This window comes from Microcaecilia unicolor, chromosome 4, assembly GCF_901765095.1.
Source record: "Microcaecilia unicolor chromosome 4, aMicUni1.1, whole genome shotgun sequence".
Taxonomy (NCBI): domain Eukaryota; kingdom Metazoa; phylum Chordata; class Amphibia; order Gymnophiona; family Siphonopidae; genus Microcaecilia; species Microcaecilia unicolor.
The window spans coordinates 37565381-37584158 of NC_044034.1; the positions used below are offsets into that span (position 1 = coordinate 37565381).

Consider the following 18778-nt stretch of genomic DNA (forward strand, 5'->3'; position numbering starts at 1 on the left):
CCCCCCCCCCACTGGCAAAATTACACCTCCCCCCCCCGGGTGCAGCGCAGCCCCCCATCCACCGGCGAAATTACACCCTCTCTCCCCCCCCCCGGGTGCATTTTTACCTGCTGGGGGGGGGGGGTGCCGCGTGCCTGTTGGCTGAGTCCGCTCGTTCCCTCCCTGCTGCTCCCTGTGCCCCGGAACAGGAAGTAACCTGTTCCGCGCAGAGGGAGCAGCAGGGAGGGAACGAACGGACTCAGCCAACAGGCGCGTGGCACCCCCCCAGCGGCGTGCACCTGGGGCGGACCGCCCCCCCCCCCCTTGGTACGCCACTGACCCTTGGTTAGTGGTTCTTAAACCTGTCCTGGCAGACCACCAGGCAGTCGGGATTTCAGGATATCCCTAATGAATATTCCCGAGTTGTAAGGGCCTGAAGTATAAATCAACATACGTGTCCAGTTTTTCCTACATATGTACACAGCTCCGGAATTCACTACCAAAAGGCCTGAAAACCACAAATAATCACCTAAAATTCCGAAAAAACCCCCCTAAAGACTCACCTTTTCAGAAAGGCATACCCCACAGAACTGACATAAATACCGAATAATGAAATATGACAATTTAACCAGGAAACGGACAGTACTCAACCCCTGACACATGATCCCACCTTAGCAATTTGCTTGGGATGAACTACACCGAATCTAATTAACTGTATTGGTTCACACCGGAGTCTGTAACCATCTCTCCGTAACTATGTAAGCCACTTTGGGCCTAGTAATAGGTGGGAAAAGGTGGGATACAAATGTAACAAAATAAATAAATATGCATGAGACAGAATTGCATGCCTGCCACTGCCAATATATACAAACCTCTCTCATTCATATTCATTAAGGATATCCTGAAAAACCTGACTAGCTGGTGGTTCCTCAGGAAAGAATTGAGAATTACTGCCCTAGGCAATTGCCTATGCTGTCTGTGGCTACATTCAGGCCTGCTCCATCACTGCGGCTTCCCTTCCTCCCTTCACCATCCGTTAGTAAGCTGCAACCTCACCGTGCTCCCTTCTAGAATCAGTTGCCATCCCTTGCTTTGTCTGCAAAGGGATTGCTCTAGGCACACACCCAACCAGTAAAGTTTTCAGGATACACACAATGAATATGCATGAGAAAGATTTGCATACAATGGAAGTAATGCATGCAAATTTATCTCATGCATATTCACTGTGGGTATCCTGAAAATCTGACTGACTAGGTGTGTCTGAGGACTGAGTTGAGAACCCTTTCTCTGGGCCAATGCTTCTCAACCCAGTCCTCGGGGCACACCCATCCAGTTGGGTTTTCAGGACATCCACAATGAACATACATGATAGAATCTGAATGCACTGCTTCCTTGCTATGGAAATATCTCATGCATAGCCATTGTGGATATCCTGAAAATCCAACTGGATGGGTGTGCCCCGAGGACTGGGTTGAGAAGCACTGCTCTAGGCTAGTAGTTATCAACCCAATCCTTGAGACACCAAGTCAGATGCGTGTGGTTGCTGGTAGAGAGTACATGCAAATTTTGCATTTGATTTTTCTATGCCTGTAAAACAACGTGCTTAGGTTGGAAGATGTACATGCACTAATCTGAATATTTGTACAGATCAAAAGAATATTCACTGTGGATATCCTGAAATCCTGACTGGTTGGGTGCAGTGGCGTACCAAGGGGGGGTGGGGCGGTGGGGGCGGTCCACCCCGGGTGCACGCCGCTGGGGGGTGCCGCAGCACGCGGCTGTCAGCTCTGAGTTCGCTAACTTCGCTCGTTCGCTGCAGCTCCCTCTGCCCCGGAACAGGTTACTTCCTGTTCCGGGGCAGAGGGAGCTGCAGCGAACAAGCGAAGTTAGCGAACTCGGAGCCGACAGGTGTGCGCTGCGGCACCCCCCCCCCAGCGGCGTGCACCCGGGGGGGGCGCATTGGTGAGGCTAGGAACGCCACTGGTTGGGTGTGTCCAGAGGAATGGATTGAGAACTCCATGCTCTAGACCCTTCATGGCAGTGGAGGCAGCATCCCTTGCTCATGCTCCTGCTTCAGCCAGGGGGCCCTGAGCCATCAGGTGGTGACAGAATTTCTCCTACCAGTGACTGGATTTAGCTGAACTAATTGCCTCACCCTAGTGATTCAGAAAAAACCATTTGTGTTCATTGTCTACAAACAAGCATTTCTAGGCCCCTGCAGTCTACCAATTAGCTTCAGTCTATTGACGCTTCATCATCTCCTTTCCCCTTTTTGGGAATTTTAGATTTCATGACTTGCCTTCCAAATCCAAGCTGAGTTATATTTCTGCCCCAGATGGTTTTTTTTTACAAACTAAGTTGTAACTTGAAGCAGTAAAAGCGACTTTCCCTACCTCACACAGGCCCCGATGCTCAAAAGTAAACACAGGTGCTAGAGGCCTTTAGCACTGTATTAACACCTGCATTTACCTGCACAGAATGTTCAGAGGGGTCTAGCGTAGGAAATGAATGTGCCAGGTACTTGCGCAGATAGCATGCAAATGTAGTCAAGCTCGTGTTAATGAAGTCATTTTGTATTCCTCCCCAATGCTCAGAAAAGAGCGCCTGAAACAAAACTGTCTTACCGCTGCAACAATTAACACCAGATCGGACCAGGTGTTACGCAGTTGGAAGAGAGGATTTCTCATGATTCTCATGCTTCTTTCATGCTTCTTTCTGCAAAATCTGCCAGTTTTGAGTGCTTTTAGAAGTAGAAGGAAGCCCGTGCAAGTCCTTAAGCGCAGGGCCGCTGAGAGGGGGGGCAGGGGGGCAAAATTCCCCAGGCTCGGGCCTCCAAGGGGGGCCTGGCGCCGGGGTCAGGCTGCCGGCGCTGCAGTCCCCGGTCTCACCTGCCTGCCTCCTTGACTCCGGGCCCCCTTCATTCAAAGCGGCAGTCGCAGATCGCGTCTCTTCTGGCCTTCCCTCCCTGTGTCCCGCCCTCGTGGAAACTGGAAGTTACATCAGATGAGGGCGGGAAGGCCAGAAGAGACTTGATCCGCGACTGCTGCGTTGAATGAAGGGGGCCCGCCCGGAGCCATGGAGGCAGGCGAGACCGCGGATTGCAGCGGCGGGAGGAGCAACGGGGGGGCAGCAGCGGCAGGGGAAGGAGGCGGGGCAGCGGGGGGCGGAAGCGGGGCGGCCTTGCCCCGGGCCGGCCTAGTCTCTCAAGCAGCCCTGCTTAAGCGCTGGTTGTGAGAAACAACAGACCCAAGCGAAGGCACACATTGGCGTCTGTTAAAGTGTCTATGCTAAAAACAAAATTAAAAACGCCCAAAGTGAAAGCACACATTGGCATCTGTTTCCTGTGTATAAAAATAAGCATCCAAGCTAAAAAAAAAAAAAATTAATGCCTATATTTAAGCCACAGAAAACAGATGCCAATGTGTGCTTCACGTTCGAATTTTACCAGGCGCGTGTGCACAGGAGCCGAGCTTGCCACTGAACTCTTCTGCCCATGTCCAACACAATCCTCCTGCCGAACTCCCTAATGCTCAATGCTGTGACTGTGTCTATATTTGCTTCTCATTAGAATTGAGCATTAGGACATTCTTCTTCTGCGCTGTCCCGATGGTATTTTTATGGCGCTGAGTTTTGAGCATCGGGGCCAAGGAACCTCAGTCAGAGAGCCCAGATTCAGCTGCCAACTTCCCTGGTTCTTAGACTACTGTTTTAACTTCTAGTCGGGGATGGGACGACTTCCCTATGAGGAAAGGCTAAAGCGGCTAGGGCTCTTCAGCTTGGAGAAAAGGCGGCTGAGGGGAGATATGATAGAGGTCTATAAAATAATGAGTGGAGTTGAACGGGTAGATGTGAAGCGTGTGTTTACGCTTTCCAAAAAATACTAGGACTAGGGGGCATGTGATGAACCCAGAATGTACTAAATTTAAAAGGAATCGGAGAAAGTTTTTCTTCACTCAGCGTGTAATTACACTCTGGAATTCATTGCCAGAGAATGTGGTAAAGGCGGTTAGCTTAGCGGAGTTTAAAAAAGGTTTGGACGGCTTCCTAAAGGAAAAGTCCATAGACCGTTATTAAATGGACTTGGGGAAAATCCACTATTTCTGGGATAAGCAGTATAAAATGTTTTGTACATTTTTGGGATCTTGTCAGGTATTTGTGACCTGGATTGGCCACTGTTGGAAACAGGATGCTGGGCTCGATGGACCTTTGCAGTATGGCAATACTTATGTGCTTATGTAGTCTACTCCACTCACTGCCAGCTCTCCTGTTTAGTACTCCAGCCAGGGTGTTTAGCCTGATTCTCTGATCCTGCTGATTTGTGCGGGGTTTGCATGGAATCCTCCTCGGATCTGCATCCTTCACAGGGATCACTGTAGTTCAAAAGATTTACAGCTGGTGGTTTGGGGAGGGGGGGGGGGGGGGGGGAGGGTGACAGGAAGCTGTAGGAGTATTGAAAGGCTGTATCTTTGCAGCCTCTTTCCCTAAGCACATTGGTTGACCTTGAGGACAAAGCTTTGCAAAACAAAATAGCAGAACATGGAGATTTAGGATTCACTTATCAGCTGTTTGTTTGCAAAGTAATGCAAGGAGGCAGGAAAAAAAGGAGGTGGGGGGGGGGGGGGGGGGGGGGGGGAGGGCGGGGAGCAGATGGGCCCAGGCTTTCTCCCATTATTTGTGTGTGGAAGAATTGCTTTAGTGAGTCTGGTCCAAGATGCCTTTGACATGAGTGTGTCTCTCTGCCTACCTACTGGACTGGGGAATTTCCATAGCTTTCCTCAGACAATTTCCTAGGATTGACTCACCCAAAAAGGAGGGGTGGTGGGAATGAACAACTAAATAATGGTTTAACCCTCTCACCAGGGAATTTGTTTTAAAGCGATGCTTTGCTCCTGTTTAATTGTAATCCATTATCTTTTTTTTTTTATGCAGAAAGATTCATATTTTATTAGCACTGTGCTACATATATTCAAATCAACTTATTTGGGTAAAAGGGCAGGATTAGTTGAAGGGTGGGATTTCCAAGTGGCTTTTAACTTAGTAAGATTTTGCGAGAGAGGATAGTTGTGAAACAGCCTGTTGACCCGCAGAGTCCGTTGGATATGCGTTTCTATCTGAAAATTGTTTGGAAAAGCTGCAGGTAGAGAAAGACTTGAAATTTGGCATTTGATATTCCTGTAGCATGAAAGCAAAGTGCTTAGGGTTGGAAAATTGTATCTCCATATGCCGCTTTCATACCCTGCCGTCTCTCAGACTCTGGGAACACAAAATCTCTAAATGCGGCTAAAATGACCTGTATTGTGAAACAGTGCCTGGTTTTACTCACATTGAGAATGACAACTTTGGATTTATCTGAACTAATTGTCTGACAGTGGTGATTCATAAAAACATTGATAGTCATTGTCTACAAACAATGGTTGTCTAGCTGCCTAGATCCTTTTAGGCAGCTAAATTGCTTTGATGACAGACACACATCTTCCCCCCCTCCCCCCACCACATACAACATCCTTGCAAATTAGTTGAATGAATATAAGTTTGAAATGTGGGAGCAGTTATGCTGGTCATAGCCTTATGCTCAGTAAGGGATCCTTTTACTAAGCTGTGGCTAAAGGGGGCCTGCACCAGGGGCCTAACCAGCCTTCGGCAGGAGGGGGGGTCCAGAGCTCGAGGTGAGGGGGCACATTTTAGCCCCCCCCCCCCCGGTGCCGCCAACCCCCCCCCCGCCATTGCCGACCCCCCACCACCACCGCCACCACCACCAACAACTTTGACCCCCCCTCCCGCTGCCAACCCTCCCCCGCTGCCGCCGTCACCTACCTTTGCTGGCAGGGGACCCCAACCCCCATTAGCCGAGGTCCTCTTCTTCTGGCGCAAGGCTTCGTTCAGTTTCCGAGTCTGACTCAGAAACTGAATGAAGCCTTGCGCCGGAAGAAGAGGACCTCGGCTGGCTGGGGTTGGGGTCCCCTGCCAGAAAAGGTAGGCGATGGCGGATTGGTGACGGGAGGGGGGGTCGAGAGGGTCATCGGGGGGGGCAAAGTTGTTGATGGCGACAGGGTCAGCAATGGCGGGGGGGGGGGGGGGAGTTGGCGGCGCTGGGGGGAGGCTAAAATGTGCCCCGTCACCTCAGGCTATGGACTCCTCTCCCGCCGAAGTCTGGCTACGCCCCTGGTATTCAGGTTTTCAGTTTATTTCTTTTTTGTTTGAGGGACAATGTCATTTATCCCAGGATTCCATATGTGGTGCCCAGATTCATGAACATGAAAATTAATTAAGCAACGAGCCCTTAACTATCAGTAATTGGGCGCTAACAAGAAACTATTAATGTTAATTGGCACTTGTTTAAATTTGCACATGCATCTGGTTGCACATTATTCTATAAGGCATGATGCCTAACGCTACTAGCATGTCACTCAAAAGGGGGCGTGGCCATGGGTGTGTCAGGGTTGTTCCAAAAACTGCATGTGTAGTTATAGTATACTGGGTAAGTGCGCCTAATTTAGGCACCAGCATTTATACCATGTCTAAGTAGGAGTAAGCCTTGTGTGGGAATTGGCACTAAGAACGATCCTATAAAGGGCACGCTATTGATGACAGCGGACATAACATTAAATGTTATTATTTTTCCTTGTTGTTTTGGTTGATTGCAGATCCTTAATGTGTAGTCATGCCTCTAATTCATAGCTGAGGAATTTTCAAGGTTGCCCACTGGATCCTTCTTTTCAGGACAGGTTGATCCTATCCTGGATTTGATGCAGGGCCTTGCTGTTCTGTGCATGCTGTAGGCAGTGGTTCTCAACCCAGTCCTTGGGACGCACCTAGCTGGTCATGTTTTAGGATACCCACAATGAATATTCACGAGAAATGTGCATGCACGACATCCACTAAATGGAAATCTATCTTGTGCATATTCATTGTGGATATCCTGAAACCTGACTGGCTAGGTGTGTCTCAAGAACTGGGTTGAGATCTCCTGATGTAGGGCATAAGAACATAAGAATAGCCATACTGGGTCAGGCCAATGGTCTATCTAGCCCAGTATCCTGTTTCCAACCATATCTCCACTCTTCTATCTCGTTTCCAAGCTGAAGAACCCTAACCTCTTTAGCCTTACCTCATAAGAGAGGAGTTCCATCCCCTTTATCATTCTGGTTGCTCTTCTTTGAACATTTTCTAATTCCACTATACATTTGTTGAGATACAGTGACCAGAAGGGGATGCAGTACTCAAGATGAGGTCGCACCATGGAGCAATACAGAGACATTATAGTATTCTTGGTCTTATTTACCATCTCTTTCTTAATAATTCTTAGCATCTTGCTTGCTTTTCTGTCCACTGCCACTAGGTAGAAGATTTCAGTGTCATTGTAGACACCTAGATCTTTTTCTTGGCTGCTGACTCCCAAGGTGGACCTTAGCATTGGGTAACTATGATTCGGATTATTCTTCCCAATGTGCATCGCTTTTCATTTGTCCACATTTAATTTCATCTGCCATTTGGATGCCCAGTCTTCCAGGGGTCCTTTTGCCAAGGTGCATTGAAAAATGGCCTACGCTAGTGTAGGCGCGTGTTTTGGACACACACAGATCTATTTTTCAGTGCGCCTGAAAAAAGGCCTTTTTTTTGCCGAAAATGGATGTGCGGCAAAATAAAAATTGGCGCACATCCATTTTGGATCTGAGACTTTACCACCACCCATTGACTTAGCGGTAAGGTTTCATGTGTTAACCGGGCAGTAATCATGTACACTGCCGATTACTGCCTGGTTAGCACCGTGCATTGGAAAATAAAAAATATTACGTGCGTAAAAAAAATGGAATTACCTCCTGGGCCACATGGGAGCCGGGCGGTAGTTCCAAATTGGCGCACGTTGGACACACATAGGCACCTACGCAGCTTAGTAAAAGGGCCCCTCCATTTCCTAAGGTCTTCCTGCAATTTTTCACAGTCCACATGTCTGTTTTTTAACAACTTTGAATAGCTTTGTGTCATCTGCAAATGTAATCACCTCACCTGTCGTTCTGATTTCCAGACTGGAGCGAACTGGATTAGTTTGTCCTGAAAAATACAGATCAGTTGGTAACTTTAACATTTTTCTCTGCACAAGGTATCCAAGGCTAGTAGCTGGGGATCAGAATCTGCAAAGTCTGAAAAGTGTCTTATTACACGACACTGTTAGACTTAAAAATATCTCACACTGTGACCTCTTTTTGATGCCAAGACTAATGCATTAGCATCTATTCAGAAGCCGAGTTTCCTTTATCATTTTCTTGTCTGGTTGGATTACAGTAAGTAGCTAAGCACAGTAGCTTAGCACAAAGTGGCCTTCGCTTCACGCCCGCTGACAGCAAGTAGTCTGTGATCATGGAGTTCTCAGCAGAAAGAAAAACTGCAGTTTGCTTTGCAATGATATAATCTGGAATGCAGCCCACTTGAGCAGGGGGTCTCAGAAGACAGAAGTGGTGATTCACTAGTTTTCGGAGCACCCTGGTCTGGGACACACATCCAGAGATACTTTGGAGACTAGGGCAATCCTTTCTTTGTGTTTGTCATTGAATGCCGCCCTCTAGTGTATAACTCCATGTTTACAGCTAGAAGGGAGCAACTTTGAAGAAAGCAAAATGCTGGGCTGAGTGGATCGTGGATAGCAAATATGGAGGTTTTCAAATTTTGTTTCTGTTCCATGTTATGGCTTTTAAAGAAACAATTAACAACACCTATAGATTCAAGATATCAAATGAAGTTGAGTCCATAATAATTGAGATTGGCATATATGTCAGACCTCATAGACTTACCAACCAGAAACACAAAAAGGTCAGCATGCACATTCTTGAATCTCCACTACCCCAGCTGTAAAGGACTTAAGTATAAATCAATATATGCATCCAGCTTCTCCTACATCAGCACGCAACTATGGAATGCACTACCAAATGTCATAAAAACAATTCACGACTTAACAACCTTCCGAAAATTATTAAAGACCAACCTGTTCAAGAAGACATACCACAATGATCCATCCTAAATGCCAGACAACGAAACTCTACCAGAACCTGACAAAACCGAACTCTCTACACCTGACTGCTTCAATCACCCTGTCACTAATGGACGTTAACATACTGCCTCCTTATTTCTCACGCCAGAAATGAACTGATTATCTAACTGATTCAGGTGCACTGAAAAATGATTCTGCGCACGCCCAAAACATGCACCTACACTACTGCAGGCCATTTGTTCAGTGCACCTCAGTAAAAGGACCCCCAAAATTGTAGAACCAACATTATCCGCTTGTACGTTTGGGAAGCTTGCCAGGTGCCGTTGGCCTGGATTGGCCGCTGTCGTGGACAGGATGCTAGGCTCGATGGACCCTTGGTCTTTTCCCAGTGTGGCATAACTTATGTACTTATGAAAGTAATTTTGTAAAAGGGTGCCTATATTTAGGTCCACGAATGCACTATCTGGAGCCTATTCTATATAAAAAAAACCATAGGCGTCTAATTTTCTTTATAGAATATTAGTGTAACTGGTGAAAAACATGCCTATATTTTAGGTGCAATCACATATATCAGTCATAGTGCTCATATAAATACTAGTTCTTAGATTGTGAAAGCGTATGTGCATAGATATTAGCATTTTATAATCTACACGTGTAAAGGTGCACCGCACCCATGCTGTGGCCAAACTCCACCTATGTGACTGCCCATTTGCATTGAAGAATGGTGTGAACGTACAGAATGCATGTGTCCATATACATGCATAAAGGATATGAATATTGACATTTATGCATATTATTGTCACACAGATCTAAGTGGCTCCTTATGGAATCACCCCCTGAATTACTGAGGCTTCTCTGATGTTGCTGTAAAAAGGCCTTAATCTGGCCTGATTCAAAAAAAATGTTTGGAAAGATAACATTATTCTACACTAACAGGCAGAATTGAAAGTTAATTGAGCCCCACTGCTGCAATTTGATGTCACAGTAAAAAAAAAACTCTTGATGATGAATCTTGAGTTTCAAAGGATACATCAGGGAAAAAGACTGAGATGATTTGGTCTTTTTCTCATAAATGTAAACAGGATGGAGTCAATTGGTCAGTGGTCTCTGCCATAAAGCATATGGGGACAGACTTATAGACCTCAATAGGCAGGGCTTTTTTTGAGGGGGTACTTGGGGGTACTGAGTACCGGCATCTTTTCCTTTGTCTTCTAAAATTGACTCATGGTTCCCAAGTTTTAATGAAAGAACTCAGGCTCTACAAACCAATTCTGCCTTGTCATAGATTCTGTGATTGGTTGCAGGAGGCCTGGCTGTTGTGGGGTGGGTCCCTCAGTGATCACCCCACCCTTGTAGAGTGGCCTGGCATTTGAGTACCGGATCCTTTTTTGCTAGCAAGAATGCACTGTCAATAGGTGTACTCTGGAAGAGAGGGGATATGATACAGACGTGTAAATACCTCCGTGGCATTAATGTACAGGAAGTGAGCATTTTTTCCAGTGAAGGAAAACTCTTGAATAAGAGGGTATAGGATGAAGCGAAGAGGTTATAGGCTCTTGAGTTAATTGGTGAACATGTGGAATATTCTCCCAGTGGAGGTAAGGACTGTGTCTGAATTTAAGAACGTGTGCAACAGGCACATGGGATCTCTTAAGGACAGGAGGAGATAGTGGATGCTGAGGATGGGCAAACTGGATGGACCATTTGGCCGTTATCTGCCGTCATATTTCTGTGTTTTGTGAAAGAAAATGTAAATGTATGTATACCTGGAAAGAGCATGTGAGAAGGTTAAAAGGTGTTGATCACTGTAGGGAGGAACTGGTGGATCAGATGTTTCCGGAGATTTCCACTTCTTTGTTTCTGTGGGAAAATTCTTAGGGTTATACACTGGGCTTAATAAAGGCAATTCTATAAGCTGGCACCTAAATTTAGGTACCAATAGAGCATGTATATCACACAATATTGCACTTCACTTGTGATTGGTGCCAATAATTGAAAATTACATATGTAAGTGGTAGGCGCTATCCTGCAGAAATGTTCATAAGTCACTTAGCACACAACTGCAAGGGGTTGTACACATATGCAGGTCATGGGCACGGAACTTATAGAATCCTATCATAGTAACATAGAGGGGCATAATCGAAAGGGGTCGGCCAACTATAAGGGCGGTTATCTCTAATGACAGCCTCGTAAAGCGGCGTACCCGACTGTATTATCGAAACAAGATGGCCGGCCATCTTTCGTTTTGATAATACGGTCAGGGCCGGCCAAATCTCAAAATTTGGGCCGCCCTTAGAGATCGCCGGCGATAGAGATGGCCGCCATTGGTTTTCGCCAATAATGGAAACTAATGGCGGCCATCTCAAACCCAGCCAAATCCAACCATTTGGTCATGGGAGGAGCCAGCATTTGTAGTGCACTGGACCCCCTCACATGCCAAGACACCAACCGGGCACCCTAGGGGACACTGCAATGGACTTCACAAATTGATCCTTATGTGCTGAGCCCCCAACCCCCCCAACCCCACTACCCACAACTGTACAACACTACCATAGCCCTAAAAGGGTAACGGAGGGCACCTAGATGTGGGTACAGTGGGTTTCGGGTGGGTTTTGGAGGGCTCCCATTTACCACCACAATTGTAACAGGTTGGGGGGGGGGGCCTGGGTCCGCCTGCCTGAAGTGCACTGCAGTACCCACTAAAAACTGCTTCAGGGACCTGCATAGTGCTGTGATGGAGCTGGGTATGACATTTGAGGCTGGCATAGAGGCTGGCAAAAAAATGTGTTTTAAATTTTTTTTGGGGGGTGGGAGGGTGTTGTTGACCACTGGGGGAGTAAGGGGAGGTGATCCCTGATTCACTCTGGTGGTCATCTGCTCAGTTTGGGCACCTTTTCGAGGCTTGGTCGTGAACAAAAAGGGACCAAGTAAAATCGGCCAAATGCTCGTCATGGCCGGCCTTCTTTTTTCCATTATCGGCCGAGGCCGGCCATCTCTTAACCACACCCCCGTCCCGCCTTCAGTACACTGCCGACATGCCCCCTTGAACTTTGGTCAGCCCTGCAACGGAAAGCAGTTGAAGCCGTCCAAAATCAGCTTTCAATTATACCGATTTGGCCGGCGTTAGGAGAAGGCCGGCCATCTCCCAATTTGTGTCGGAAGATGGCCGCCCTTCTCCTTTGAAAATAAGAAGGATAGTAAATATCAGCAGATAAAGCCCTGCATGATCCGTCCGGTCTGCCCGACATGGTGGCCAGAGTTGTATCTGGAACTCTGCACAGGTTCCACTTCTTCATGACTAAACACTGGTTATTCTTAATCTCTTCCTGCCAATATTGGGATCCAGACTGTAGACGTTTGCCCAGTACCAGTTCTACTGTCCAACTACTGGAGATGCTATCAACACCCACTCCAGCCTTGATCCTGATCTGTTGTTTGCCATTTATGGGACTGCTCGGCATTGGTCTTAATTCCCAACCTCTGAAGCTGCTGTCAAAGCTCACTCCAGTTATGAAGTCATTTAAGTTTTGCTCTAATAGAGGAAAGGGGAACGGGACTTGATATACCTCTTTTCTGTGGTTTTTGCAACTACATTCAAAGCAGTTTGCATAGTATATACAGGTACTTATTTGTACCTGGGGCAATAGAGGGTTATGTGACTTGTCCAGAGTCACAAGGAGCTGCAGTGGGAATTGAATCCAGTTCCCCAGGATCAAAGTCTGCTGCACTAACCACTAGGCTACTCCTCCACTAGCAACATTCCATCTAGAATCTCAAATAATAGCAATATTCCATGTAGAATCTCCAATGGTAGCACCATTCTATGTAGAATCTCAAATATTAACAACATACCATGTAGAATCTCAAATAGGGAAAGGGAAATGGGACTTGATATACCACCTTTCTGTGGTTTTTGCAACTACATTCAAAGTGGTTTACATAGTATATACAGGTACTTATTCATACCAGGGGCAATGGAGGGTTAAGTGACATGCCCAGAGTCACAAGGAGCTGCAGTGGGAATTTAACTCAGTTCCCCAGGATCAAAGTCCACTGCACTAACCACTAGGCTACTCCTCCACTAGCAACATTCCATGTAGAAGCCTGCCCTTGCAGATCAGCAATGCAGCTGCGCAGGCTTCTGTTCCCCAGGATCAAAGTCCTCTGCACTAGAAGTCCATCCTTTTTTTATATAGTGATCCCTGTGTTTATCCCACACATTCTTGAATTGTATCACCGATTTTGTCTTCACATCCTCCTGGGGGAGGGCATTCCAGGCATCCACCACTCTGCCCTATTCTGATACCTACATCTTGGCATCAATTTATAAAATTGCATAGGAGAGTGAATAACAAACTGCATTTCTTTTTGTTAGAAATGTCATTTGCTCCAATAAGTTTCTGAGAACATGAAGGTAAACATCCAGAACACAATTGTGAACAAACATATATCAAAACTGCTCTGTAATAAATCAACAGTGAAAGCAGCACTGATAATTCATGTAATAATAGGGACCATCAGAAGAAGTTTACTCCCATAATTGCAGATAATCAAACACTATCTTATGTAGTACACGCGTGTCATTTATCAGTCCCCTCTCTTTTCTGTATGTGTAAAGTCTGCAACTGTGAGTTCCAAAGCAAAAAACAAACCACTAGCGGTCGCTCTTCAGCAGTCAGAAGAGCTCTGGAAGAAAAAAGAGGATTATTATACTCACTTGACTTTATGGACTCACTCAGGGACTGATGAATGAGAAAGGGGGGCATAATCGAAAGGGACGCCCAAGTTTTGTTGAGGACGTCCTCACAAAATGTCCTGATGGGGGGGGGGGGCGGGGAAACCCTTATTATCGAAACAAGATGGACGTCCATCTTTCGTTTTGATAATACGGTCGGGGACGCCCAAATCTTGAAATTTAGGTCATCCTTAGAGATGGTCATCCCTAGACTTGGTCGTTTCTGATTTTCAGCGATAATGGAAACCAAGGACACCCATCTCAGAAACGACCAAATGCAAGCCCTTTGGTCATGGGAGGAGCCAGCATTCATAGTGCACTGGTCCCCCTGACATGCCAGGACACCAACCTGGAACCCTATGGGGCACTGCAGTGGACTTCATAAAATGCTCCCAGGAACATAGCTCCGTTACCTCGTCTACTGAGCCCCCCCAAACCCCTCTAAAACCCACTACCCACAACTGCACACCACTACCATAGCCCATAGGGGTGAAGGGGGGCACTTAGATGTGGGTACAGTGGGTTTCTGGTGGGTTTTGGAGGGCTCACTGTTTCCTCCACAAACGTAACAGGTACGGAGGGGGGAGGGCCTGGGTCCGCCTGCCTGAAGTGCACTGCACCCGCTAAAACTGCTCCAGGTACCTGCATAATGCTGTGATGGACCTGAGTATGACATCTGAGGCTGGCAAAAAGTATTTTTTAAAGATGTTTTTTGAGGGTGGGTGGGAGTTAGTGACCACTGGGGGAGTAAGGGGAGGTCATCCCCAATTCTATCCGGTGGTCATCTGGTCATTTCGGCCACCTTTTTGTGCCTTGGTCGTAAGAAAAACACGACCAGGTAACGTCGTCCAAGTGCTTGTCAGGGACGCCCTTTTTTCCCCCATTATGGGTCGAGGACGTCCCATGTGTTAGGTAAGCCCAAGTCCCACCTTCGCTGTGCCTCCGATACGCCCCCTTAAACTTTGGCCATCCCTGCGACAGAAAGCAGTTGGGGACGTCCAAAATTGGCTTTCGATTATACCGATTTGGACGACCCTGGGAGAAGGATGCCCATCTTCTGATTTGTGTCGAAAGATGGGCGTCCTTCTCTTTCGAAAATGAGCCCAAAAGTGTACTGCTTATGAAAGTATTCAGGTTTTTGTGAAAGATAAACAGGGGCATATTCAAAATGACGTATAAATCCGATTTTGGATCCGATCTGATAAAGAAGAGTTACCTTTTGAAAGCTAATCAAAAAATGTATTAAGTTAGTCCAATAAAAAAGGTATCATCTTATTTTCTTTTCTCGGTCTTATTTTCTTTTATTTTTGTTAAGGACTTTTTGCTGAAAACGTCTAAAAATCAAGTGATGAATATAGTGATTTTCTTACTAGAGAAAACATCAATCTTTTTGCACAGATTCTGCACAAAAATGTTGAATTTGGCATGTCTGAAGAATTCTGTGCTCCATGGCAAGAGTAATGTGGCAAGGATAAGCATAGCTTGCAGTATTTAAGTTATGCCCTGCCCATGCTCAGCCCTAGTGTACACCCCCTTGTAAATACGCACTATGTAAGTTAAGCAGGCATTTGCAGAATAGTACTTAGGTGCTGTACTGGAACTTTTATGGGTATGTGCATACATACTGGAGAATTCTATAAATGACATCTAAAGTTAGGTGCTGATTCTATGCCCATATTTCAGCGTGGAAATGTGTTCCGATGGATACAAGGTACCAAAACGGGGCTGAAATGACAGATTGGCATGGAAATACTCTTACGTGCCCAGTTATAGGATAGTGCCTAAGTGTATCCATGCACAACTACAAAGGTAGCATTCCCATAGAAGCAGCATGGGTGGGTCAGGGGTGTTCCAAAAAATTGTGAGCAGTATTATAGATTACCGCGGATGCGCACCCAACTGGTTTCAGTTGGTGTAAGTCCTTATACCCAAAGTTGGGTGCAGAATTCAGTGACCAATGGTTTTCTATAAAGAGCCCTCATCCTGGAGCACCATTTATAGAATAGTGTTTGGCATTGATTTTTTCAGTGCCCGTATTTGGGTGTCATTTACTTAATCTGGCTCATACTGTACTTGCATAAGTGCTAGTATTCTAAACATTTAAGTGTGAAAGGGGTGCATTAATGTAGATGCCTTGTTTACAGAATTTTTCTTCACATGGAAGAAGCTCTTCACAGAAGCTGGTTGGAAGTAGAGATGTATACGCAATTTCTAAACAAAGATAGTCCCTCGTTTTGATTCTCATGTCATTGTTCTCACTGTATAAACTTCAAAATCACTTTACTATTCTAATTTGAATCTTTCATTTTGCAGATCGACATCTAACATGAAAATATCAAGAGCGTCAACGTTAATTCTTCTCCTGTGTGCTGTTAAGAATGTTATACCAGCTAATTCTCACTGGAAACCAACATGGCCGACGTACAAAGTTCCAGTCGTTCTGCCACAGTCTACTTTCTCCTTGAAAAAACCCGACTTTGATGCAAAAGCAAATCTGGAAGTGCTGTCCTCCTGTGGACCAGTGTGCCATAAGCACTTCCCATCGCCTACACTCAATGAGTTGAAAGAATATATGTCCTATGAAACCCTGTATGCCAATGGAAGTCGCACAGAAACCAACGTAGGCATTTATGTGATCAACACTGGGAACGGATCTCAAAACAGTGCTTCAGGAGGCAAATCTCGAAGAAAGAGGCAGATTTATGGATATGACAGTAGATTTAGCATTTTTGGGAAGGACTTTTTGTTGAATTACCCTTTTTCTACATCAGTGAAGCTATCCACAGGTTGCACAGGGACACTTGTGGGAGAGAAACATGTCCTCACTGCAGCCCACTGCATCCATGATGGGAAAAGCTATGTGAAAGGAGCACAGAAGCTGAGAGTGGGGTTTCTAAAGCCAAGGCAGAAAGATGGAGGCAAGGTGACAAAACAGACAAATTCTTCCTCAACTGAGAAAATGAAATTCCAGTGGATTCGGGTCAAACGGACACATGTTCCCAAAGGGTGGATCAAAGGGAATGCCAATGAAATTGGCATGGATTACGACTACGCTCTTTTGGAACTCAAGAAATCCCACAAGAGAAAGTACATGAAGATAGGTGTGAGCCCCTCTGGGAAGCAGCTGCCCGGAGGGAGGATTCACTTCTCTGGATATGATAATGACAGGCCAGGGAATCTGGTATACCGTTTCTGTGATGTCAGAGATGAGACCTACGACCTTTTGTATCAGCAGTGTGATGCTCAGCCAGGGGCTAGTGGGTCTGGGGTGTATGTCAGAATGTGGAAGAGAAAGAATCAAAAATGGGAACGCAAAATTATTGGAATATTTTCTGGCCACCAGTGGGTGGACCACAATGATGCTCCCCAAGATTTCAATGTAGCAGTTCGCATCACACCTCTCAAATATGCACAGATCTGTTTCTGGATTAAAGGAAACTATATTGACTGTAGGGATGAGTAAAGAAATATACTCTCCCCCCCCCCCCTACAAAAATCACGGTCTCAACTGTGTTCTTTAGGCAAAGCCAATCTCTTTTTTTTTTCTGTATTTCTGTACCTAACTCAAAAACTTACAGTATAATTATTCTGTTTTGGGGGATGTTATCCATCGTTATACAAGGAAAGGAACACAGATGAAAAGCACCCTCTGTTCTCCCACCTACAAACAAGGAAGAACAATGTTGTAATAAATTATAAACGATCTGTCTGGGCTTCCTTGGTAATGATAGCTTTTCACTCAAGCTTTTGTGCAACTAAAAGTAGAAGTAGGAAGCATTAAACAAAGGTTTTCTTATTTTTGTGACTTTATGCTGTGTTCTATTTAGTTACTTAACCTAATTGTGGAAGGCTGCACTATGTTATACCTTAATGAGTCTCATATGTTTAGCACCTTACTTACTGTATAATTCAAACAGTGCATTTGTCTCTTCCCCCTCGTGCTATTGTGTCCCCCCCCTGCCCCCCCCGTGCTACAGTCTCTCATGAGGCAAAACCCCAGAATTAAACTCAAATTTCCTCTTCCCCACATCAATATTTTTTTTTTTTTTTTTAATAAATTAAATTATTGATGAATTTGGTCATCAGAAGGAAAACTTGTATTTAAAAGGCATTGTTTGAATGTGCTGTCAGTCCCTCTCTGTGTCATATTTTAAAGTTCCAGAACCAACCAGAGAATTTTCTTGACGGTTACAATTTTCCTACCACAGCAGATACAAAAAAAAAAAAAAAAGTGTCAGGAAGTTATTTGCAGGAAAAGACCTCAGAAGCCCTTAGACACATTTAATACATGTATCAAATTTTGGCAAAAGATCTCATTCATTGGTCATCTTCGCATTGGGAGCCTGGAAGGGTATCTGCTGTGCCTGACGTCAGAGAACATGCTGGACCCTGGAAGAGATTGGCGAGGAATGGAGGATGGGTGGTGTGAGCCTAATGCTCAAAATACTCTCCAAATACTTTTATCAAAAAGAAATCTTGTAAATGCTGTACCGTGTAAGCCACATTGAGCCTGCACAAAGGTGGGAAAATGTGGGATACAAATGCAACAAATAAATAAATAAATAAATAAATACTGTAAGTTCAAAACCAGGATTGTCTGAAAATCTCCAGCTTGGAACTGAGTAACTTGGCATCTCTAGGAATGATACTCTTTCTTTGGTGTTATACTTTTTAATTTATAGGTAGCTTCCACGGAGTCAGATGTTTACGCATTTTTTTCATGCCTTATCCTTACCCTTCCATCCATCCATGTCGTCATTTTCTGGCTATAGTGGTAAATTAAATGGAACAATAGTAAGAATTTAGGGCTCCTTTTACAAAGACGTGCTAGCGTTTTTATTGTGCACTAAAAATAAGCATGCGCTAAACGCTAGAGATGCCCATATATTCCTATGGCTAGGGTTACCATATTTTGTCCCCCAAAAAGGAGAACACATGCCCCGCCCCCTTTAACACCTGCCCTGCCCCCTTTCACACCCTCGCTCCACCCCCTGTCATGCCCTGGCTTCGCCCCCTGTCACATTCCCCTCCCCCACTGTCACACACCCCGTCACTCCCCCTCCCTGTCACCCCCCTCC

The 18778-nt window shown here is 45.6% G+C and overlaps 1 protein-coding gene across 1 annotated transcript in view; it reads left to right on the top strand.

The window, feature by feature from the left end:
• PRSS23 (serine protease 23) overlaps positions 1 to 17953 on the top strand; it is a 32364-nt gene extending 14411 nt beyond the window's left edge. The window contains exon 2 of the mRNA XM_030200153.1: positions 16014 to 17953. Coding sequence (XP_030056013.1) covers positions 16027 to 17163 — 1137 coding nt within the window. The 5' untranslated portion in view covers positions 16014 to 16026 and the 3' untranslated portion in view covers positions 17164 to 17953. The remainder of the gene's footprint in view (positions 1 to 16013) is intronic.
• Positions 17954 to 18778: the final 825 nt, after the last annotated feature.